Source organism: Seriola aureovittata, chromosome 7, assembly GCF_021018895.1.
Source record: "Seriola aureovittata isolate HTS-2021-v1 ecotype China chromosome 7, ASM2101889v1, whole genome shotgun sequence".
Lineage (NCBI taxonomy): Eukaryota > Metazoa > Chordata > Actinopteri > Carangiformes > Carangidae > Seriola > Seriola aureovittata.
The window spans coordinates 10,799,599-10,824,073 of NC_079370.1; the positions used below are offsets into that span (position 1 = coordinate 10,799,599).

General features: G+C 41.0%; 3 protein-coding genes across 6 annotated transcripts; 1 reads left to right on the forward strand and 2 right to left on the reverse strand.

The window, feature by feature from the left end:
• The first annotated feature begins 4,108 nt into the window (after positions 1 to 4,108).
• On the forward strand, positions 4,109 to 9,276 carry gnb3a (guanine nucleotide binding protein (G protein), beta polypeptide 3a). Of its 2 annotated transcripts, none has more exons than XM_056380320.1 (9): positions 4,109 to 4,662; positions 5,588 to 5,700; positions 5,918 to 6,063; positions 6,372 to 6,435; positions 6,956 to 7,118; positions 7,229 to 7,295; positions 7,388 to 7,589; positions 7,680 to 7,896; positions 8,054 to 9,276. In XM_056380320.1, exons 2-9 carry the CDS (start codon positions 5,644 to 5,646, stop codon positions 8,158 to 8,160), a joined length of 1,023 nt encoding a protein of 340 aa, XP_056236295.1. In that variant the 5' UTR covers positions 4,109 to 4,662; positions 5,588 to 5,643; the 3' UTR covers positions 8,161 to 9,276. The 2 variants fall into 2 exon arrangements, with proteins under 2 accessions (XP_056236295.1, XP_056236296.1); XM_056380321.1 differs by lacking the exon at positions 4,109 to 4,662 and adding an exon at positions 5,304 to 5,421.
• Positions 9,277 to 9,793: 517 nt separating this feature from the next.
• cdca3 (cell division cycle associated 3) lies at positions 9,794 to 12,667 on the reverse strand. 2 transcript variants are annotated; one of them, XM_056380296.1, is made up of 7 exons: positions 12,424 to 12,667; positions 11,976 to 11,997; positions 11,625 to 11,775; positions 11,425 to 11,545; positions 10,402 to 11,331; positions 10,240 to 10,307; positions 9,794 to 10,058 (listed from the first exon to the last, which is right to left on the reverse strand). In XM_056380296.1, the coding sequence occupies exons 3-7, from the start codon at positions 11,754 to 11,756 to the stop codon at positions 9,966 to 9,968; spliced, it is 1,344 nt and encodes a 447-aa protein (XP_056236271.1). In that variant the 5' UTR covers positions 11,757 to 11,775; positions 11,976 to 11,997; positions 12,424 to 12,667; the 3' UTR covers positions 9,794 to 9,965. The 2 variants fall into 2 exon arrangements, with proteins under 2 accessions (XP_056236271.1, XP_056236270.1); XM_056380295.1 differs by lacking the exon at positions 11,976 to 11,997 and having other exon boundaries at positions 12,424 to 12,664.
• A 676-nt stretch (positions 12,668 to 13,343) lies between these two features.
• Positions 13,344 to 24,283, reverse strand: pex5 (peroxisomal biogenesis factor 5). 2 transcript variants are annotated; one of them, XM_056380229.1, is made up of 16 exons: positions 24,056 to 24,283; positions 21,736 to 21,892; positions 21,529 to 21,567; positions 21,245 to 21,362; positions 20,983 to 21,129; positions 20,665 to 20,749; positions 20,051 to 20,141; positions 19,635 to 19,757; positions 17,959 to 18,042; positions 17,501 to 17,620; positions 17,134 to 17,277; positions 16,867 to 16,937; positions 16,266 to 16,487; positions 15,994 to 16,159; positions 15,751 to 15,908; positions 13,344 to 14,603 (listed from the first exon to the last, which is right to left on the reverse strand). In XM_056380229.1, the coding sequence occupies exons 2-16, from the start codon at positions 21,847 to 21,849 to the stop codon at positions 14,357 to 14,359; spliced, it is 1,929 nt and encodes a 642-aa protein (XP_056236204.1). In that variant the 5' UTR covers positions 21,850 to 21,892; positions 24,056 to 24,283; the 3' UTR covers positions 13,344 to 14,356. The 2 variants fall into 2 exon arrangements, with proteins under 2 accessions (XP_056236204.1, XP_056236205.1); XM_056380230.1 differs by lacking the exon at positions 19,635 to 19,757.
• Between the last annotated feature and the right edge of the window lie 192 nt (positions 24,284 to 24,475).

Consider the following 24,475-nt stretch of genomic DNA (forward strand, 5'->3'; position numbering starts at 1 on the left):
TAGCAAGTAGTTGACAGGATTGCTCATTCCTTATGTTGCACTTCCACGCATTAACTTTCCTACTATTTGTGGCCCACACCACTTATTGGGTGTCTAGTGGTGATTTCTGGCCTTACCAGCTGATGCTTTACTCCACTTGTAGGTGTAATCATAACATGAGATTCAATAGGAGTATGAGGATCATAATTCATGCCTTAACTCCACACTCATGTCACAACATCTCATTTAATCCAGTCACCCCACCCCTCTCACCCACCGCAATCCTGCACCTCATTTATTCCAAACGAGGTCAAAGGTTCAGTGACCCTTTATGGACTAAACAAAATCTGCTCTCCCTAACAATGAGATGGCTTTGGTGCAAACCTCATAAGACTTTAAAAGTGCCAGCGGAACTAAAGCAATGCTAGTTAGGATCTAAGCTACAAATAGTAAAATAAAAGATTTTATAATAGGGATAATACAAGATCAAGACATCACTGGTCTTTAAATAGTAACCCAAAATAACTCTTTATCCTATGTCTCTGTGCTTACTAACAAAATCCTTTTTTTTTTTTCTCTTTTCGACTTTCTCTTGGTTTTTACGCACCATCTCACAGCCCACATTGCCCCAACTCCCATTTCTCCATATCCAGGGTCAGCTCAGCCAAAACGGCCGGTCTGCTTCTGTCCTCACCGCACTCGAGTGAGCGAAGGTCAACACTTTAAACTACAGAGCTGAATTTATCCATGCTGAATCATAGAATAAACCCAGAAAGCAGGCAAAACACACACACGCGCACACACACACACACACACACACACACATACACACACACACACATTCCAAGCCTTTTTCTTCCATACACAGAAATGTATGCAAGCGTGTAAACACACAAAGGAGTCCATAATCTACAGTATCAGTGGCACAGTGATGCTGTTTAATCATCTGATTCTTTGGCCTCAAGGGTTTGCACAGAAAGTAATAATGTGTTACTTGATTCTTCTAGGAAACTTTTCTTTCTAAGGTCAAAGGTCACAGTCAGCTACAGCAGCATCCCAGGGAACTCGTGAGGATTCAGATCCTTTTTCATCTCATTTTAATTTGTTATCATTGGTTTTCTACTTAGCATCTGTGTCACGTGTCCACTTGAAAAGCAGAGGGTAGCAGTATATACATGTGTACAATACATCTGTTACTACAGTCCAGGATCGGCAAATTTATTTAAATATTAGTTTAAGATGCTTAAACATGCTGATTGCTTGTTTCACTATGTTTGCTAAAAGAAAACCACAATGTATTCAAGGCACAGTGCACATTATATAATAAGTAAACATAGCTGCTCACTCACTTCCCTCACTGTCAAAGGATCATTGTAAAGATGTTCAGTGGATGAACTGAACCAACCTACTGCCTGAAAGTGCTATATCATGATAGTGAGCACAAGCTGTGCTGTTTCATAACTAATACAGGTGATTTACTTTGTTAGATTATGTGCAGCTGCAGTGGGGTGCACACTTTCTAATGGGCAAAGGCAACAATTAAAAGAGGAAGCTCTAAGTTTAGGGGTTTGTTTTGTACTAAGGTCCCACTGGAGCAGAACATGAGTCAACAAGAGCGGTATCTGGGCCAAACAGAGTGATCCTTCAGGGTATTTTGGTCTCTAAAGTGCCCCTCTGTGTGACATTTGGTCAAAAATTACAAAGAAAAAGAAAGAAGATGGTATTTTGACACTTAAAACAAAGAGCAAAGAGATTCTGCATACTGTCAGTTTATGTTAATGCCTGGTGGCACTATGTGCCTCAGAATGACCCAGACCTCTCCTGAATCCTGCAGTTATTTCTTATATTACCATTGTACCCTGTCAGATCTCTGCTCTGCCGATCTCCCTCTCTGCCCTTTAACTTTCTAATATTAGGTTCACCTCAGGTTTACAAAACACAAACTCTGCTGCCAGTCATGGATCTTTTAAAGACTACCTCAGCACCATAAAAAGTCATGTTCCCAGGTCCTCTATTTATCTTCTTTCCCCTCCCCTCCGTGATTTCCATCTCTTGGTTTTTGATTCGGATTCACCCCAGCTCATGTCTTGTGACCCCACAACCATGCTTCTACACCTTGTTTGGTTTCCCCCACTGTCTCCTCTCCCTTTCCGTCTCTTTCACCCCCACCCCACCCCACTCCACTCACCCCCCCTACCCCTCTTTCTGTCCATCCCAGGGTTTATCCCCTCATCACTGATCTCCCTTCATCCCTCCAATCCTCATCTGTTCCTCATAGGAGCAGTAGAGACAGTGAGTGACGGAGGAATATCACACTGTGTGTGATACCAAAAGTGAATGAGCGGGAGAAAGTGAAGTAACAGGCTGAACTTATGACAACTACCAGAGGGAGACCGCTGGAGGAAGAGTGATTACAGATCTGCCAACACACCTTGACAGGAGTCTCCTAATTGGTGAGTTGGATCGTCTGTTCTTGGTAGTTGTGTGTGCTGTGTGTGCGGTTGTGTCATGCTGCTCAGATGATGGATCACATTCAAAGGTTCAGATGAAAATTGGGTTCAAGTCTGAAAAGACATTTATCACCGGCATCTTTAAAAATAAATTCCTGAAGCCTGAAGGATGTTTTTGACTGTTGTGATGATATAACCATAAAATTAAACACCAAAAAATGTTAAAAAGTTAAGGAATTTTTAAAAAAATGCAGCACACGTACAACCTTATATACTTGTGACCTTACAGTATGTAAAACATAAGTTAAAAAACATATTCAAATATCAAATAGATGCCATTCAAAATTACGTTGACACACATTTAATGCACTTATCTTTTGTTTATGACACACACAGCAGAGGGATTTTCATGGCATCAGCATACAATGCTTTTTTCATGCAGACTGATAATCTGAGTAAAACACAAATTCCTTTTGTGACCTGATCCTTAATACCGTCAGTCATAATCTGCATAATAAAACAATGTTAAGTTGTTTTTCTGGGTGCATCTATAAGGGTGTAAAATGTAGAATCCAATTTGCCAAATCTTATGTGTGAATCACTTCAGTTTTAACAGAGGAAGCAGCTTGGTAGAACAGGCTGAGCTAGAACAATATGGATAAAATCTTCTATTACAGTATGTGATTATATACTGTGACATTGACATATCATTGACATAGTAAAGTTTCTGGAAACTATTGAGAAACGGATCATGGATGAAAATGATTAGATAAATAAGATAAATAAATGTTCATTTTTGGTTCCTCCAGTGAATTAAATACCCGACAAAACAAGGTACATTTAGGCATTGAATGCAAAAATCATGTAAATCCATTACTACCATAAGAGAGTCCTGATCTTTGACTTACAACAATGCCTGCTACAGCCTGAAACACCCAGAGATACATGGCTACCGCAGAGTAAACGACATGGCAAAATCACTGTTGACTGACAGGTTTATTTCATCTCATGGTATAAATGTGTATGTCATCATGTCCTCCAGCCTCAGTACAACTCTCGATGCAATATATTTGTTTGGTGTTAACTGACAATGCTAGTACCGCAACTATGAGGAGCTACAACACTCAAAGTATAGTCCTTTAATTCAAATTAACAAGAGCCACATTCTCAACAGTGTCTTTCGTAAGTTTTATGATTTTATTTCGTGAGCTGCACCAAGAGCACCAGACTCTGGCTTGTAGCTGGTGAGGAGCTCTCAGCTGAGGTGAGGATGCAAACTGCAGAGCACCAGAGTCGCCGGTCAGACTCAAGTTCATAGACCCGGTCACACTGAAAACACCGGCCCCCATTCTCAAAACTCTCTCTCTCTCTCTTCGTTCCCTTCCACTTCGTCCATCTGCCCCCTCCCTCATTCTCATCCCACTACCCCCCCCTCCATCCCTTTCTCCATCTCTTATCCAGATGCAAAGAGCAGTCAGTAATCGGATGAGAGCAGATTTGATTCAAAAGGCTTCCCTTAAAATCTCAGCCAGTAGGATTTAAAACTCACTCTCCTGCCTCGCCTCTTACCCTCCACCCCCTCACCCAACCTCCCCCTGCCTCCCTCCCCTCCTTCCTCTCCCTCCCTCTGCCTCCACTTCTCTGTGGCTGTGTTAATGCACTTCACTATCCAGCAAACCCCTAGCAGTCATTTAATCACATGGAACAATGGCAGGGTCCCAGGAACAGAATGGCAAAAGGGTAATAGCAGGACTAAAACACTCAGGCATTCATTACAACACTCATTATCGAAGCTATTTCCCATCTGGAACAAAGGCCTAAAATCCCCTGTTACCAACTTCAGGGACAATGTAGTCATCGGCAGTTTAAGGCAGGACACCCATGCAGTAGCTCCTGAGGTGTTTTGGAGCATTACACTAGTATAAAGGCCAGAAGTCAGCACAATAATTTCATTTTAAAATGTTTCAGGCCATCTTCTATTTCACTTTAAGCATTACAGATGGATAAAGGATAGACCCCAGTGGCAAACAATTAAATCTCTTTCTTTTACAGAGTCACTCCCTCCTTCGCTCCCTTCCTCTCCTTTTCACTTCAAACAAATTAGAGGCAAATCCACTTGGTCATGTGTTTTGACAGGAAGACTCATTCAAATAGTCAACGTGAGGGAGAGATACTGCTGCAGGGACGCATACGATAAGATCAACACAAGTATTCCCCCCTTTCAGTTTTCAAGGTAAGATAAAGGAAATATCATCACGACAATTTATTGCTTCACAAGAAAAGAGACGTGCTGGGTTTGTACAACAGAAGGAGGAAGGCGCTGTTTGTTGAGGTTGGTTATATTGATCTGCTTTGCCATGAAGTTAGTGTCATGTGTCAAAGCTCTCCTCTTCGCACTACTCTGTTTCTGTAAAAAAAAAAAAAAAAAAAAAAAAAATCAGCTGGGAGATCGTGACTCTGCCTTTTCACTTGTGCCTTGATTACATTTGTCACACTGTATGAATTTGTCCATTAGGCGATTGCTTTACTGCTAAACATTGCTCATTTAATCATGACATTACCAAATTCAATAGCCATCAACATTAGGTGAGAGTGCACTGGAGTGTTAAATGGCCCAAACTCTCCTGTCAGTGTTGAGAATTCGTTGTGAAGTGAGAGGCGACCGGCTGAGAGCTGATACACTAATGACATTATTACAGGACTTACTGGTTTGTGTGTACATTCAGGGTGAGGATGTGTGCTCGCAGCATCATCTGAAAAACAAATACTTTCACTGCTAATGTCATGCTGGAATATTCATACAGTCTGTATGAAGATATGTGTGTGTGTGTGTGTGTGTGTGTGTGTGCATGCGTATGTGACTGCATGTGTAGGCGTGATCTGTGGGCTTCAGTGTGTTTATGAAAGTTTGCAAAGTAGACGAGAGCCAGTTTGACTTGCAAAATAGCACTTACTTGGAGACCGGAGCTGGAGAGGATTAAAAATCATTCAGGTAGGTTCAGGTAAAATTCCAGCATGAAGCCTCAGTGCAGGTAATGCTGACAGTGGAGGATAAAGGTACCAATCACAATTATTTCCTTTAATTGTTTCTTGTGAATTGATTTCTGTTTTAGTTGTAACCTTACCTCTCTTCTTCTTCTTCCTCTTCTTCATTTCAGGATTATCTGCTTTCCTGACATCTCTCCATTAGTGACCATACCTAACAACCATCGCCATGGGTGAAATGGAGCAATTGCGAAAGGAGGCGGACAGTCTCAAAGACCAGATCACTGTCAGTAGGCCCATCCAATAATCTGTAATAAATCAATATGACAATCTGATTATCCATAACATCATGTGACTTTGCTTCTCACTATGAGCTGATGCTTAAAACAATCTGACATATCTTCAATTTCACCTCACACAAAATACCTATTTATTATTCATAACTGCATTTTACATCAATACTTGCAGTGGCCTGACCGCCTTTGTTCATGTCCGCTCTTCAGGCAGCTCGTAAGGCGGTGCAGGACACCTCACTGCAGGAGGCAGCAGGTGGGATCACCGTGGTGGGGCGTGTCCAGATGAAGACCAGGAAAACGCTAAGGGGTCACCTTGCCAAGATCTACGCCATGCACTGGTCTACTGACTCCAAGTAAATACACAGTATATTGTTCACAAACTGCAAGAACACCTGCCGTTTTATTTCACGGCCAAGATCTGATGGTTTTCTAGTAAATTTAGCACAAAACTAGAGGGGAGGAGAGCCAATGAATACGATAGGGAATTCAGATTGGTGAACTGGATTAGTAAAGTATACATATTGCATTCAATCAGGTGAATTAATAGGAACATGGCATATGGCTGATGCAAATTTTTCAGCTGATGCTTCAAATGTTGCTGCTTCTTTCTCCAACTTTTTCAATCTTTGTTTTTTAATCACTATTAATGTAACCCCACCAGGCTCTGTGTCAGTGCCTCACAAGATGGAAAACTCATAGTGTGGGACAGTATCACAACCAACAAGGTAAGAAAGACCAAGAGTGGTGCATCATAGTTACAGAAAATGGTGGACGCAGGCAAATATACACCTCATGAAGTCATGAATTTGTCTTCTCAGCTAAAACGGAGTCAGCAGTAACTGTGGCCCAAACCTTGCACCATATATTCACCCTCAAAAACACCAAAATACAAATGTAACTTCACTTCATAAAGACAAAGACATTTCAAATTTCAAGCATTTCTCTAAAACATTAAATATTCATAAGTAAACAATCATCTTTATGTGTTGTTTATTGAGAGTTTAACAGTCAAAGTCAGCTAATCTGCTTCTTAAGAACTGTGCTGAAGTAGTTTGCTCTGATTTGACTCACAGTGACAATAACAACCCACCAACTAACATCAGGCTCTGATTCTTTACAGTGTATCCTCATTTGTTTCTAACTTTGGCAGAAAACTGTGTTTATGTAAGACATCTCGTTTTCAGGGACTTTAAGTCTGTACCTTTTGTTCAGATTCAGGTATTTGAGTAAATTTGGTTTCCCCAGGTGAATGCCATCCCACTCAAGTCATCGTGGGTGATGACTTGCGCCTATGCACCTTCGGGAAACCTAGTGGCTTGTGGCGGTCTGGACAACATGTGCTCCATCTACAATCTCAAGGGCAAGGATGGGAATGTCAAGGTCATGCGTGAGCTGGCAGCACACACAGGTAAGACAACGCAGCTTGGAAATGAGATCAGTGCTGCTGATGTTGGACTTGTTTTTCATATTTTTTGGATCATTTATGGTTTCTCATTTAGTATTTCTTTGGTTGCCCAGGATACCTGTCCTGCTGTCGTTTCCTTAGTGACACCGAGATCATCACCAGCTCCGGCGACTGCACTTGGTAAGAATATAGTATAATTAATTGACCTTAACAGTACGTTGCAACTTCCCGAAATCTATAGTGGAGTATATATTGTGTTTATCTCCTTATAGCGTACTATGGGACATTGAGACAGGAACCCAGAAGACCATCTTTGCAGGACACCAGGGAGACTGCATGTCTCTGGCCGTGTCCCCAGACTTCAATTTTTTCATCTCAGGGGCGTGTGACTTCACGGCCAAGCTGTGGGACATCAGGGAGGGCGCATGCAGACAGACCTTTGGAGGGCATGAGAGCGACATCAATGCAATTGGGGTGAGGATGAAGATTTCGAGCTCAGTTTTATACTATATATTTCTTTTTTTGCTTTAAGGTCTAGATTCTTATCACTTCTCTTTCGTTCAGTTCTTCCCCAATGGTAACGCAGTGATAACCGGGTCAGATGATGCTACTTGTAAGTTGTACGACCTGCGAGCTGACCAGGAGCTCATCACCTACCAGGACTCCAGCATCATGTGCGGGGTGACCTCCCTGGCACCCTCCCTGTCTGGACGCCTGTTACTGGCTGGCTATGATGACTTCAATGTCAACATCTGGGACGCGCTCAAATCTGAGAGAGTGGGTGAGTACAGGCAGAAAACAGAGACGATAGAGTGAATTTAGCAACTGAAAGCATCTAAAAACTGCTGACATGGGAGGGAATGTTCTGCATTTGATTGATTTCATAAACATTTCCAGTGGTACTTACAACATATCTTTTATTCTTTGTGGTGGCCCAGGAGTGCTGGCTGGTCATGACAACAGAGTGAGCTGTATCGGCGTATCCACAGATGGCATGGCGTGTTGCACAGGATCCTGGGACAGCTTCCTCAAGATATGGAACTGAGGCTGTTCCTCACCAGTGAGCAGAAAGGGAGCAGTTAACATCTGCCGGGGAGAAAGTGAAGAAGATAAAAAAGAAATTGGAGTTTGAGGGAGGGATGAGGGACGAGGAGCCACATAGGGTGAGAAGAGGGTATTTTAATTGTGCCAAGTCTTATCTGATGTTGGAGAGGAGTTGTAGTGTGAAGATTCTCTCCTCTCTCTGTCACATTGCGCTCTCAGCTTTCTTCTCACGTTATGGGGGAATTTGGGGTGGGACACTGGGTGGGTGGGTCTCAGAAAAGACCATTCCTCTTAATAGTGAATTATATTGCGGTTCAAATCAGTAACATGCACATTTATCGCAGCAATTCAAAGATCACCCAATGAGAACAGTTGCCAAATGGAAATGGTAGCACACTGGATGAGATAGAATTGAATATGTGTCAAGTTACGGTCTGTGTAGGTTCACACTAGCTCTACTAATATGCTGTGTTTTATATCAAAGCATAAGTTATGTCATATGAATAATACGAGCATTTGCATTTTTGTTTCAGACTGTTGTTTGTTTTTAGTTTTGTAGATTCCCTAGATGCTTACAGTTACATTCTTTTCATTTTCTAATTTTAATTATAATGGAGTTATAGTTTGCAGATGTCTACATTAGTGTTTGAGTTTTTTTTGTATGTGATTGATGGACAATATTTACCAGGATTTGGGGTCTCATCATTTGCACTAACCCCCAGGTTAGACCTGAAAAGTGCTTTGGGTAAATTGTTGAACTGACAGATGGGATAATAAAATGGTTTTTATGGTTCATTAAGCACTAACAAAAAAGATGACCCATTTGTCTCAGGACAGGACTCTTTGTATGAGTGTTTTTTTTTTTTTCCTTGGATAACTGCTATTGTGTGCATATGAGCAATACATCTGAATCTGTATATAAGAGCTTACCATTTCCTCTGCATGATAACAGATAAACTTGAAGTAAAGTTTGTGTAAATACAAAAACAGAAAGAAAAAAAACAACAATCTCCAAGCTCTGACTAGAATTTGGACAACCTCTTTTCCAGCACTTGGATACACACTGTGCAAAGTAAAGCAATACTACCTTTCTTAAAGACTGTCTAATAAACGTGGGATTCTGCATTACACAAGTCTTTAGAGTTAATTTCTAACACCGACATGCTGATTGAGATGGCAATATTTAAGTGCCACTGGATGTGAATTGAGCCATGTATCAACACTGCTGAAGCATCAATTTAAACATCAGTGATCAGTTCATGAATTAGTTTACGTTTGGATAAATGCATACAAAAATTTGGTGTCTTTCAGGGATAAACTTAAAAATTTGTGGTTTGATTACAGGCTCACTCTAATGTGATGTCATTATGAACCATTAACTATAAAGAGGAAGAGAGAAATAAACAATATTGTCAGCTGACAGCTGCATCTAATGAGATATGCAATTTTTACAAAATGAACAAATATTTAGTGTCAAGCTTTTATTCCGTTTGTGAAGAAACAAAAACTAGTAATTTTACAATTTAAGTATAGAAGGAAATTAAGTTATTTTGAAAGAATTAAACACAAGGAAAGCATAGCAGAAACAACAGAAAACTGCTTCACAAACAATACAAAGATTTTAAAAGCTGAGGTATGGATGCAAATAATTTTATTTATATTTACAAAAAGGACAAAACTGCACAAAATGGAAGTTAAAAGTAATATACACAAAGGACAAAAATCAGCCTCAAAAAATTGTACATATAAAAGTATGTTTTAAGAGATATAAAAGTGGCAGGAATCTGTACACGCTGCTACAGAACATCATCTGTTCTCCTTATCCAGAGCCACTGCCAGAACTCTGCGGTCCATCTGTCCACGCCTCTGCTTATCTGGGGTGGACACCTTCAGCTTCATCTGGAAAGTGGGAAGGCCAAAAGATTACCACAGCGATTGATTCACTTTGTGTTGGGATTCACTTTTGACCAATTGAATTAGTCAGCATCACTTTAAAAAGCCAGTGTAGATGCAAGTCAATTTGCACTGCGTAAAGGAGAGTAGTGATCACTGGCAGCGAGTGGTTGCTTGTGTAGAATACCTGAGAACGCTGGTCCCTGGGTGAGTTGGTCTCCTTAAGGATCTGCAGTGGAGAGCGGCCTTCAGTACCTAGAAAAGAAGTGAAAAAACATCAAACAACAACAACAACAACAACAACAACATCTTGTTATAGACAACAAGAAGCCACAAACTCTTTACACACCTTTCTGCTTAAGTTTTCCAGACTGTCCCTTGTTTTCATTGGTTGCGTTCTTAACAGCCAAACGGACAGCGAGGGGAGAGGAGCCTCCTTTTCCACCCTGCACTCCTCTTGCTCTTAGCCCAGAGGCACCAAAGCCTTTTCCTAACCACTGTGGCTTGAACACCACCTGACTGGGACTTTTTGAGTCCAAGGTGGGGCAGCGGATGCCTTTGCAGGGCTGTGGCTGCTCTGGGCTGGGGACGGTTGGTGGCTCTGAAGCAGATGCAGGAGGCAAAGAAGATTCTTTAACAAGCTCTTTTGTTTCTTCAGGAGATGGCAGCTTCTCTGCTTCCTCTGGCTGTGCAGGGGATGCTTGAACTGGGGAATCCTCTAGATCAGTGGCTGGGGAAGGCTCAACAGTGAACTCTGGTTCAACTGTGACAGAAGGAAGGGCGTAACCGTGCTCCACACCATCTTTGAGTGGCTCCACTTCCACACTAGGTACTGGAGAAGAAGTACTTTCACGGTGCACCTCAGCAAAGATCTGTGAAGAGGTTGCTCCCTCATGGCAAGTTATCAGGCTCATGCTCAGTCTCTTGTGGAGAGGAGACTCCCTTGCTTCTTCTGCCTCCTCCAGGCTAATTTCTGCCTCTGTTTCTATCTCCACCTCCACCTGGGGCTCCTCAAGAAGCACAAAGGGGCTCGAGTCACCCACGCTTGGGAGGGGGTGCAGCACAGGAGTGGCGAGTAGGTTCGCGTGCTCAGCCAGGGAGCTGAAGGTGTGGGAAGCTTGAGGAGTCAGGAGAGGCTCAGTGGAAGCCAGCTCCTCACTGTTGAAGACCTCCTCCTCCACAACATCATTGAAGTGTTTCTGAGGGGCATCAGGGACTTTGCCTTCAGTCTCATTGTGGAAAAGCATGCCCAGGCGGCGAGCAAAGGACCCAACTGTTGCTGTAAGGGCAAGTGGAAGAGCCTCATGTTACACATTATTTTGGAGGTGAGAAAAACTAACTTGAACGTTTTTAATTACCCAATAATTCCTACCTCTCATGACTTCTCTGACAGGGGTGCGAGCGATGCCAACAGTAGGTGAGCGTGGATCAGTGAATGCCAGTGGACACTCACTTTTTCCCGCAGCAGAAGTTTGGGACACAAGACCAGTGTCCTAGGATAAACATTTGGTATGGTGAACTGTTTTGAAACGTTTACAATATGTCTGATAATAAATCAACCGGGTAACCTACCTGAATAGGGGTACGATCGATGCCTGCTGAAGGAGAGCGTGGATCCATCAGATGAAGGAAACGACTGTTTTTGATAGCTGGCTCTGGTTTTGTTGGTGCGCATACAAGCATCTTGCTCTCACTGGATCCCATGATGCTTATTTAAGGTTACCTGGCTCGCAGGTAAATAGAATACAGTTTTACATATCCACCAGAGCAGGAAGTTTTTTTACTTTAAAAACAAAAATAGAACATCCAACATGGTAAAATATGGTAATAAAACATCATGGAAACATAAAACCGTGCAGGAATTTGTTATAATTTCTAAAGAAAAGCCCAGCAGTAATATGCATACAACTGAAAAAAACTTGCCTCCTTGCTGCTCTCCAGTCAACTGTATACAGTAGACAGCCATACAGTGTTGCACACAATATGAAATAGAAGAACAAAATTGGGTGCTCTTTTTCTAGCTTCAAATACTGAAATAAGTAAATCCCTTTACCTTATGTTTCAGAATTAACGTTTACATTAATTTAACCTCACACATCACTGATAAGTAGGACATGATTTCACTGTAATGTAGCTTGTTTACACGCTTGTATTTAAAATTACTACCGCTAAAACGCAAGTTTCATATTTTGTACGAATTACAGAAGTGACTCGCAGGCTAACAACAAGCTAGCTTAGCTAAAATCAGTTAGCTTGATGTTTCCCCATTTCACTCTTGCAACCAGGTGAAAGTGTAACGTAACATTTAGACATCAAGTGCAGACTACTTCAGTTTACATGAACCAAGATTGCCATACATTTCCTTGCTTACCTCAAAGGAGACAAAGACAGTCGGTGAATGGTGTAGATATGCCTTCTTTCACTAACTCAACACTTGAGATAAACTGGGGAACACACGAGTTTTAAAACATTTAAATGGTGGGATGCATACGTGTTACTTTTAAACGGGCCAATCAGCGTGCGCGTCATCCACGCCTCCTCGGCGCTGATTGGCTCAGATCACAGCGTTCTAGAATTGGGCGTGGCGGCCTGCTGATAACACATTTGAAAGTGGAAATAAATGCGTGCTTTGTTTTTCACATCTGAAGGATGAAATTTAAATGTTATGTTCGAGCAGCTGAAGCTGAAACATGCCTAAAGCAAATGCCAGACTTAATGGGTGATGCTTTTTAGTGTTTTCAGGGAGAACAAATCGTAATTTTTTATATTATCTGCGTATGATGCAATTTTAACTTTAAAACATATACATTTTTTATAAATTAATTACATTTACATTAAACCTGAATAAACATATTCAACAGCTGTATAAAATGACCAGTTAATATTCTGCTTCCTTATCTGTTTTTAAAGGATAATTTGACAAATTATATTTTAAATGGAATTAATAAAAAAAAAAAAAAAAAAATCTATTTCCTCTTATAGTTTTCCCCTTATTGCCTCAGTTTATGCAGTAATTTACAGAGTTGATCACTTTGATATGGTGCTCCTTAATGGAGACTTGTAAGCAAATAGCAAAAAGCCTTGTAAAAATAGCTTAGTCTAATTCCAAACTAACTAAAAGGAATGGGTAAAAACTCTAAAGTTGTAAGTAAAATCCAATATAAATCTGAAAACACAGGTTTTCACTATCTATAGCACCTTAGAATTTCAAAGTCATAGTGCAAGTGGTCCCAACTTTGAAACACTTGCTGCATTCTTTACCTGTATCTATGAGAAAAAAAGGATCACCAACACGTTTGGAATCAAAGCTTTATTGCTGAATATTATATTAAACATTGCAGTCAGGATTTAACTAACCTGAAAACAATTATAGTGCAACAATTATGTTACAATACACAATATGGCATATAGCATTATTTTACAATGAAGCAAATTGTTTTACAAGAGCGATATGAAAAAGAGCATGAGAGGAGCCCAGAGAAATCATTCTCAATGATATTACAATTATATGATCTTATCATCTGATGCATGATTAATATCCCCCAGCCAACCCCAAACACACACGCACACATACATACTGTACACATACACACACCTTATCATAATAGTAACAGTCCCGCTGGTTGTCAGTTCATTGTCCTGGCTGATATTTGATTACTAAAAAATTAAATAAGGTATTAAAAAAAACAGAAAAACAAGCCACTGTAGCACTTCTGACTAGTGTTTGTACTCCGGACTGGCGAAATCCTTCTCCTCAGAGCACTTTTGATAAAAAGCAGTACTCTTTTTAATGTCATGGTAATACTGTACCTTTAATTTACATAACCGCAGTGAATATACAGTTCAATTTACAACCTGTTGTTAAGAAAGACTATGAGAGCGTTGAGTGTCATGATAAACATAACTGTCCACATTGCTGGTTACTGAATACAGAAGTGATTCACTCGTTCTTCACCATTTACTTTCTTCACTGAGAACAAATTTCAAATCAAACCCAGTTCTCCAGATAAACAGTAGCAGGAAATGAGCACACTGTCAAACATGTAAAATACAGTGACATGACTGTATTACTGCTGGCTGTTTCTCTCCAGGTAGACTAATACTGCAACATTTGATAGAAGTCATTTAAACACACACAAGCACAAGATGATGTCTCTAGGATAGTGGATAATTCACAGTGTCTTCCATCTCCATTTTCCATCAACCGTTACCACTCTGATTCTTCTCAGCTTCATTCAGTCACCCAGACATCTACCTCCCAGCAAAGCACATTCACACTCAATAAGCCCTCCCCTGGCTGGTCTTCATTCAGTTCCACCTTCAACCTCTCGCTGGCAGAAGTGAGCCAGCAATGCGTCCAAGTCCCGGCGATCGGCAGCAGCGTACAGAGAGCTCTCCCCCATCATGCTGAGAGCCATTCGCAGGGTAGACCAGATGTTGTCCGACATCACGGTTGCTACAGCACCTCCAGGCCCCCTGGCAGCTCTCGCTCCGTCTCCAGCAGCCTGGCGCTGTAAGGACAGGGCTTCAAGGAAGTGCTCCACTGCCTCTCTGAGGATGAAAGAGAAGGAAATGAGGGTAGGATGAACAGCTCATTTCAGACATATTAACAGTTGCAACATGTTACTAACTATACTAAGACCCCTAATAAATTGTTGCAATTCTTGATTACTTTAATCCAAATAAGATCATAGTCAAAGTAAACTTTATCAAATTAAGACATTCTGCTAGTGCTGACCTGAATTTTACAAAATGTTCATCTCAGTACAATGCAGTATAACATCTTCCTCCAAAATGAGCATAAAGTTGAATTAACAACTCTCTAAAAACAATCTCAACAAACACTGAACAGTACAACTGTCATGAAGATAGGATTAATTGCAGGGCTGTTGTAGTTATTTTTTGACAAAGTGCACCTGATAAACTGGCAACTATTTCACAGTTGCCATCTAGTGGAAGTAAAAGCAACTGTATTCCAACAAGGTTTGTTAGGTTCTAATATTGTCCCAGATATAAAAAGAAAGCGCAATCAAGTCAAATTAAAAATAAACCAAAATGTACCAAGACGATTTTGTTATTTAATTTAAAACAGAAGACACACAATACCGATGTTCTTCACTGAAATGTAGGACAAGAAAAGGAAAGTTATTTTGATACAGATGAAAAAGAAGAGTACGCTGTGTTACAGCATATACGACGAATAGCTGGATCAAAACAGGCGCATCTTTCAAGAGATCAAACCCACGGCAACCTTTTAGTCTATGAAAACTGACATAAGGCACACTTAATGTTCGTTTCATACACAAACATTAAGATTAGCCTGTGTTTGCTGCAACATTCCCTTGAACCTTTACTATTATTATAATAGTAGACACAGTTGTACTATTTCTATTAAAGGAAAGTGTGTTCACTTCTACAAAAAAGGCAAGCAGTGTCAGAAATGTATTCCACCCTGGTCACAGGCAGGTTGTGAACACCAAGACGAGTCAACCGCAAATACAGATTTAACCAGTGTGTCTATGGTGGTTTGAAAAAAAGGGGATATAAATCATCTGTGTAATCGCTCTAACATACAGTAGATGCTGTGTTATTTAGATTAGTGTCATGTCTGATAATAAAAGACATGACACTTTTGCTTAGTATGATTACTTTTTTAAACAAACTGCAATTCAAAAAACAAAAATAATTCCTCCTTCACCTGTGCGCTCCTAAGTTGACACAGCTGATCCCCAAGTTGTAGCGGCTACGGACGAAACCTGGCTGCAGCTCTAGAGCTCTTCTGTAGGCAGCCACTGCCTCCTCTGAGCGGCTGCCATTGGCCAGTGTAGCACCCAACTTATTCCACAGCAAGTAGTCCTGATGGAGATGGAAGAGAAGAGGGAGAGCTCAGAAACAGACAGGGTGAAGATGTCAGGATCTCAGCACTGGCTTATACACTGACCTGTGGCGTGACAGAGAGAGCAGCGCTGAAACAATCCACCGCCTTGTCGTACTCTCCGCTCAGGTTGAACAGAACTCCCAGTCCACACTGCAGCTGGGGGTCCACCTGGGCTGGGTCAGAGTTGGCTGCACGCAGGTACAGGGTCTGGACGTCAGTAAACAAAGATCTGTGCGGAAGAAAAAAAAGAGTCAGAACAAGGTAAGTATTTAGTGTTTGAGAATCGCTGGATGCTGGATCTATATTTTCTGTTTTACAACTGAAATTATACTCACTCTGGCAGCAGTGACCCGAACCTCTCCCTGTCTTTCTCTCTATCTCTGGCACCATCATTTTGGCGATCACGCTCGTTCTGCTCCCAGACAGAGCGGTATTTTGGATTGTGCTTTAGCCAATCACGAAGAGTCTCACAGGCCTGCCTGTGCAGCGACTCGTTAGTGAAACTGACAGCCAACGCCATCAGAGCAGTCAGGTTGTCGTTCTTCAGCTCTATACATCTAATGGAAAAAGGTGACAAAAAAAATCAGGCAAGAATTTAATATGACTGTTTTTATCCAATGTTTTAGTAACATTTTGTTACTATTTAAATTGTGAGTGACATAAATAGAAAATACAGCTGTAAACAAGATAATGACAGGAGTAGATCCAGTCTAGAAAAGGAACTTGATTTTCAGTCACTACATGCCTTGTTGCATATCATTTGTAATTTCTAAGAAATGTCCACACAGAACACAGGTATCAATATAAAATATTTTCATTCAGACATACTGCCTCCTGAGGTCCAGAGGAGGTGTATTTGCCCTAGTAATAACAGACACATTATTTCAAATGGTGTATTAACTGAGTTAAAAAGATTTTGCAATTCTGATTTCTGACCTGCGGAGGGCGCTGATGGCAGCAAATTCTTGCTCGTTTTCTGCCTGACAGGTTCCCAGATATTGCCATGCCTGCAATTCAGAGAAAACAGATGCACTCACACCAGAGCATCATTACAGCTGCTTTGTGTCAGGGTAATAATGCAAATAGATTGCAAGTGAGGAGATTTATTGAACTGTTTCGACATATGCATTAATAATGAAGAGGGTGACTGAACAAGTAAAAACTGAAAAATGCAAATGAAAGCACAGGCTTTCAGAGTCTCACCAGCTGGTTGTCTGGTTCTCTCTGTACAGCACTTTCAAAGAACCGTACGGCACCAGGGATGTCCCCTGCCTCCATCCGCTTCACACCCTCTGACAAAGGGTCTGGATGGGATAAGTAGGGGTTGTCTTCTTCAAATTGATACCCCTGCAACAAACACAAGAAAAACACAGGGGCTGCTGAGCGTATTTCTGTGTGTAGTCCTCTAACAGAGGATCATGCAGAGGAAGCTGCATGAAAAACGGTAACATACTGTATCTATTATACTTTTAGACATGAGTGAGAGCTGAGCAAAAATGCTGAAATCCTCGAACACATAAACATACAGTATGTCTCAGCAGATGGCTGTTCTGAGCAGGTTGACAGCTACCTTGTCATAAGAAGTGCTGAGTAGCTGATCGAAGTCAGACAGCCAGGGATGGCTCTCTGCATCCCTCTTCGCCATCTCCTCCCACTCCTGCTGCAGCTTCTCCCAGAAATCCACATCACTCTGACAAAATGACAGAGATACACATCATTACTTCACTCCCCACATCATATATCATCCTGTATTATAGACACGTTTGACCTTTACTTTTCCAAGTGAAAGATGAGTGTGTATTCATGGTGTTTTGCAGAATAACTGATTCTATAGAGAAAGATGGTTTGTTTTTTCTCTAAAGGGATTAAGTAACTTCTTCAAAGGCACCTTGATGCTAATTGCGTTTTCAAACGTCAAAGTCCCAGGACACAATGTCCTGTAACCTCTATGCTTCAACTGCTCCCAGTTAAACACAGTAGCTTTATCTTTGGGTTTAAAGTTTGAGTTGTCACTGTTTCTTGTCTCACCTCCACTGCAGCCTTGGCTTGTTGGAAATCTGGTCCTGATGTGGTGAACTCATCCACCCAGGCTTCAGCTGAGTCCACTGAGACCTGAATATCAATGAAGAGCATTGACAGGGGGTTGACTGGCATCTGCATATACTGGCTGTTAAAATTGTTATTTGAGCTGAGGATGTTTTTTTATCAAAACAGGAAAATATAGAGGGAAGTGAATGGAAAGAGGGAAAGATGAAAGAAGAAACAGCACAGAAAAAGCTAATTTTCTCCTACTCCTACTTTCGTCCTAATTAAGTCCTGATGTTTTTACTCAGATGGAAAATGCACTCAACAGCAACAAAAGAATTTAATGCTGAGTGTATCCTACTTTTTTTTTTTACGAAGAACAAAACTGAAAATACAACACTAAAGGCAAAACTTAAATACAGCTATAACTGCAGCTGAAAATAAAACACCTAACGCTGCCACGACCACAGAGGTCCTACCTGCCTGATGACCTTGGCCCACTGCTCTGCCTGTTTAGCTTTAGTTTTCTCAATCTTCTCATTCCTCTCTGGGGGTTCCAGGGGAAGACTCCCTCCCCCTGTCTCCATCAGGAACTATGGCGGGAGGCGAGGAGGAGGGACGGTGGGGTATGGGATAATGTTTTGAGGAGGAGGGAGCGTTTTTTTTTTTTTTTTGAAGGGATGGGCAGAGTAGGAATAATTTTAAGTAGTAGGAAGAGTAGATGAATGGCAGTTGTTAATTGAGGGAATGGCAAGCCGAGAGTTCGAAGGTAGGTCAAAAAATGGGAAAAGTACATGTCAAAGTTAGAGGGCAACTGAGTGCAATGGAGCCATGGTGAACAGATATTCATCATAAACAGGACTGAGAGCGACACATGCACAGTATAACATGGAAGCCCTTTTCTGCCAGGAGAAGTAAAGAAATAGATGACGGGTTAGACATGATAAAAAAAAATAAGCGCATTGGTAATTATAATTATGAGACAACAAGTCAAAATTTTGTAACTATGTCAAAGATAATTAATAACATTTTTGAGTTAGAAGGTCAAAACTATTGGATACTAAGTCAAATTTTAGGCTTTTGAGTCAATATCTCATAATTTCTCCTTGATTAGTTAAAAAAAAATCTGACTTGTTATTAAATGATTTTGATTTTCATCTCATAATCTACCATGAGCGTTTGTATTTTCTTCATATCTAATTTATTGTTTTCTTTTCTTGGCGTAAACTGGCTTCCACAGTATTGTGATTTTGTGGGAAAATGTAGCTAAAATCCAAAATCTGGCATCAGCCTTTTATGTGCCTGAACTGAATATGAGGCAAAGTTAAACTAACCACTTACAACCTCAGGGAAAACTGAGTCAAGATGGAAATAGCTTGATTGGAGCTTGACTGTGCACATTAAAAAAAACTAAATGCATAAGAAGAGAAGCTGATAGTCAGAAGAGTCCTCTCTTTGCTGAACAAATTCCATCTGCTATGCTGTGCAGTCTTGAGCTTCATATTACAGGGACTGTAGTGGCTGCTTTTGGTTACATGTGTGGAAAATGTTGCTCTGCATCAGATACTGAGATGATGAGTCACGAGGCATAGCCTATACTGTGTTGAAGTGAACCAAAGTGCTTCCCCAATGTATTCCCAGTTGCAACCATCCCCTCCTCAGTGGGCAGCGACTCGTACCTGGTTGAGGTTGGAGGCCCAGTTCTGAGCCTCCTCGGCCTGAGCTTTATCTGTGAGCTGTCTGTCTGTTTTGCTCTCCACTGTGACACTGCCCTCGCCAATCTGCCTAATGAATCGCAGGAACTACACAACAACGGAAAAAAAAAAAAAAAAAAAAATGACAACAAAAAAAAAGCATTTACCATTACCATTACTAACTGGTCAGGTTTATACTAATATACTGTTAGTTTCTTTCCAACCCAACAACTTTCTTCCCAAAGTCAACATCAACATTACCAATGCACTATGCTGCCAAGGAACTACTCTACAAAAATGTTAAAGAAAAAGAGAAAGGATATGGTGATAGATATGTAAAAAACGAATGACACATAAAAAGGATCCAGTGACTGTCAGAAAGAAGTAAACGCACTGCTCACCTCTGTGTTTTGTAACTTGGGGTCATCAACCTTTGAGACAAGCTCATTGGCTGTCTGCCTCAGCTCCTCTCCTGGTTGATACTCCTTTGTCCTGTAAGGTTGACAACACGAAAATATGACTATTGTACTTTGAGTCGTTATAAGATTAGGAGGAGGAGTTGTATCTAATTCTGCATATGACGTATGGACAGCTCAATTCAAGCTCAAGGATTTGCTTTGGACTGTTGAACAAGTGAATTCTTTTGAGGTTAGTGCACCATATTGATAATAAAACTTCTGTAAGGCCGATATACTGTAAACAAGCTTTCCTGCTCAGATGCTTCATTGTCTTTTAACAGAGCTCATGGTTGGAGAAGTTCAACATCATCAGACAAGGCCAGACAAGGTTGAAAGTATGAAAAATTAGACTTCTAAAGACACAAAGACAAGAACATTATCAAGGTTCAGACATGTATTCAAATCTGCCCGCCTTTTTCTACTTGTGCTCTTTTTCTCTTTTAGTGCCTATGCTCCACATCTACTGCAGTGCGCCTGAAGTAACCATTTATATAAGCCATCTTTCATCTGCATACTTTCAACACACTCTCTACATGTCACCCAGCCCCTGTTCTAACCATTCATTCTCCTTGTCTCCCAGGTCTCCAAGCCACAACTTCTCCTCCGACTGCTCCAGATACTCCTCTGCCCAGCGTCCAGGATCTGGAGCAGGAGGAGAAAAAAATAAAGCAGGGAGGCACATTGTAAAAATGACATACAATGCAAACATAAAAGGATTTATGAGGCAGATTTGCTCTGATGTTAGTTAAAGCTGATGACATATGACAGAAACAAGTGATGATGACTCCAGAAACTGATGATGACTCCAGAAACAAGTGCACATTAAGCAAGAATAAAAGAGTGAAAAAAGAGCAACTATAATAAACTCAAGCTACCTGCAGCCTCAGCGATAAACTCCCTCGTCCAATCAGCATCTGCTGCATCACCAATAGCGATGAGCCCCGGTGTGGAGGCAGCGTCAGTACCTGAGAGGAACTCGGCCGCCCAGTCACCAGAGAGTGCCAACGCTGCCACATCTGGAGCTATGACATCAAAGTACACAGTGGACAATATAGTGAAAACAGTTTGTGCACAGGCTTAAGACTAAAGAACATTGTATGTAAAACAGTTGAGAAAAATAATAATCATAAAATATACCTCTCTGTGGAGCTTGTCTGTAGCTCTGCTGGTCGATCTGCTGCATTTCTTCCAGCAGCTGACCCATGTCAAATGTGTGTGGGGGTCGTGGGGGCGCCTGAAGGAACTCATTCACCAGCTGGAACAAAAATAAAAGCATGTTGCTACAGCTAATAAAAACTATCCTACATTTTAGAGCCTGGATTTAGAAATTCCAAACGGTATGGGCAAAACTTTTACAAAAGATTATACAGTATTATAGTCAACACGGTATTCTGAATACGGAAAGGAACATAAGCACTGACCTCTTCTTCAGTTGCAATTTCAATGGGAGAGGGGGGAATCTGAGAAAGAATAAAAGGTAAAAAAAGATATCACAGCCAGCCAAATCCACGTCTGCTATTAAGCAGCCACTTCATGATTAGACTGGAATATGCAGACCTAGAAGAGAATTGTTTAGCTGATAAATTTCATTTATCTAAACTACTAATGGATATCTACAAATCACTCACTGTAGGTGTTGAGCGGTGCCGCCATGCCCCCCCTTCCTTGGTCATGTGACTGGTCAGCTTCATGAGGGGATTGGCTCCCCCACATTCTGCCTCCACCAACTCCCGCATCGCCATGGCAACACAAGGACGAGGCAAACCCAATCAGACCACCTGAGAACTGAAAAGAGGATGAACAGACGCATTACTCAATTATTTGTTTTGGACAATTGCACATAAATCAATCTGGGTTCAAGACAGTTAATGGCATCATATTTTTAGGACTGTTCACAGTCACACTGAAGCGCAGCACTGGATAACTCAATGGTGTGATTAATTCGAGACGATTCCCAAAAGGTGCGCTGCACAGTATAAAGTTTAATTGCAAAGCGAAGATGACAGCAGTTCAGGCTCCACACATCAAATTACATAAAACAAAATGATGCACTCTGCACAGCTGAACTCACCTTTGTAGAATTACCCTGTCAAGAAGAGACGTTTTGATTTTTATCTTGAGGAAAATTGAGAATGAATGACGCAAATCATCCAGTGAAATTATCGTACATTTTTCGACATTCCAAAAACATTACTTAATTTTTCTGAGTCCTTTAAGGACTGTCAGGCAGTTGAAACCTTCTGGGTATCCACACGGCACAGATAGCCTCATGTCACATAACCAAATTCAAGCTCCATCTGCTGTTTTCCGAGTCATTTCCTGGCTTAGGTTGACCCATAAATAATGTGGATACGATGGCCCAGCAGGCACAGACATTTACTGCATATTTCACTCAGCTAGTCCACTAAGTTCAGAGATTTTAGCTTTTCACTGTATTGCAGCCTTTAAACAAGAAAATAGACAACATTTGAAGCTACATCACAATATTGATATGTACCAAAATCACAGGCTATAATTAATGTCATATGGGGATGGGTAAAGAATCAAAATACTTCTTTGGTACTGACTGAAATATGTACTTAACACAGAATATCAAAAACTGTCAACTCAAATACTGAAACTGTCAAGTATTAAAAGCTGCTATTGAAAGTCTTTTGTGACTTGATGATTGATTCCTTGATGAGATATTTAATTTCAATTCAAGTTCTTCCACTGTTTTGAAAATGTAGGAAATTTTGAATAATTTGTTAAATAAAATAAAAGGTTTTATAGAAAAACCTATTTATATCAGATAAGGTACTGAACAAGTTCCATGACAGTTTGGTATCGGTACCAAAACTCTAGGTATCATATCAATATTTTCAATTATAACAAGCCCTGGTATCATGTAACAGCATCAATGTAATAATGATATTGGCTGGTTTTCCTCAAAAACCAAAACAGTAAAAAGAGAAGAATCATTATGACACTGATTTATTCCCTAAGTGCAAACCCTGAAAACAATTATATGTCCATGAGGAAACCCTCCTGCTCAGCTCACTGGCCTATATCCAGGCCCAGAGATGAACAGATGACAAACTGTTATACATTCTGGCCTGCTCGACGTCTCTCAGCCCCTGGAGGAATACGTAATGGTTACAATTTCCATAATGAACTGTCAGGAATAGAAATTTAATTCCTTGTCTACTCCACTCTACTCTATTCTGCCATAGCAGTGTTCACCTAAAAACACTACACAAAATACAGAGAGTCCATTCTACAGGTGGACTCTCCATTGCTCTTATGGTCTAAAGATATTTTATTCGGTCTGATTCAAACAGCTGCTGTATGATGATTAGGGTCAACCTAAGAGGATTAGACAAAGATATTAATACACACACTATGACAGATAGGCCACTGTGACACCTATTTACTTGCTCACTAACATGCCACATACCTACTGCATAAATTACTCGAGGATGGTTGTGTTGTTGTTCTGCACAATCACACAATTTCTGCTTTTATTGTGAAAATGAATTCAGTCATAGCCTTACATGCAAGCACACCTGCATGCAATCCAGAGCAACCAGGTGCTGACCGAGAGGTTTTTTTTAACTCTATCTGCTGTCATTATGTCAGACCAGTTAACTGACTGGCACCAGTGAGTGTACAGTGTTAGCACTGTTTTTGCCCGAAGCTAACTGTGGCTTCAGTCAGAAACTGCAACATTAGCTTTCTCGGCGTGACTTAATGTATTTCTTTTTGTGTAGCCGACGTGCTTTTCATTAAATAGCAAGTTAAAAGGAAAATATATCAAATATTAATGACCCGTTTGTCTTAAACAATAGCGACTGCAGCTAGCGGTAGCTAACGGTGGTAGCTAGCTACAGTAGGGCCAGTGCAGAGATGATTCCTGTAGTATGTGCACGGAGAGGCATGAATAGACGGGTAGCATGGTGTTCATCTCACCGCCGACAGCTGCTGCTGTAGCCGAAACGACTGTCCCTCCTCTCCGGTCTGCCCTCTCCGTCTGATTTTACAACCGTATCAGGACAAAAGTTCCCGCATCCAGTGTGTCAAACCTCCCGGTAACCGTCTGAAACCAGCCGCTGCGTGTTATCAGCGCTGCTCTTTTATTTACCTTCCTCCTCCATGACCCACAAAACCCTCCACCGATCGTTCGGAGTGTCTCGTAGCGTTACGATGGTTCGGTACTCTCAAACGGTTTTACGTAAGAGGATGTCTGCGCTTGAATTAGAACGTAGTTTAATGAACGGAGACTGGCTTCAGCTAATTAAAGGTTTTACGAAAAAAAAAAGTTATTGCGCAGGAGACTAGGGTCCAGGAAATCGGCAGTGCAGTTGCAAGGTGCAAAAACAGCATTGTCCG

Coding starts and splice junctions, on each gene's coding strand:
- gnb3a (XM_056380320.1), top strand. CDS start 5,644: ATGGGTGAAATGGAGCAATTGCGAAAGGAGGCGGACAGTCTCAAAGAC. Junction 6,436..6,955: donor ACAGTATCACAACCAACAAG/GTAAGAAAGACC, acceptor TGGTTTCCCCAG/GTGAATGCCATCCCACTCAA. Junction 7,897..8,053: donor GCTCAAATCTGAGAGAGTGG/GTGAGTACAGGC, acceptor GTGGTGGCCCAG/GAGTGCTGGCTGGTCATGAC.
- cdca3 (XM_056380296.1), bottom strand. CDS start 11,756: ATGGGATCCAGTGAGAGCAAGATGCTTGTATGCGCACCAACAAAACCA. Junction 11,546..11,624: donor TCGATCGTACCCCTATTCAG/GTAGGTTACCCG, acceptor TGTTTATCCTAG/GACACTGGTCTTGTGTCCCA. Junction 10,308..10,401: donor TGGAAAACTTAAGCAGAAAG/GTGTGTAAAGAG, acceptor CTTCTTTTCTAG/GTACTGAAGGCCGCTCTCCA.
- pex5 (XM_056380229.1), bottom strand. CDS start 21,849: ATGGCGATGCGGGAGTTGGTGGAGGCAGAATGTGGGGGAGCCAATCCC. Junction 17,278..17,500: donor TCAGCACTTCTTATGACAAG/GTAGCTGTCAAC, acceptor TGTTTGTTGCAG/GGGTATCAATTTGAAGAAGA. Junction 16,160..16,265: donor TTCGGGTCACTGCTGCCAGA/GTGAGTATAATT, acceptor TCTTCCGCACAG/ATCTTTGTTTACTGACGTCC.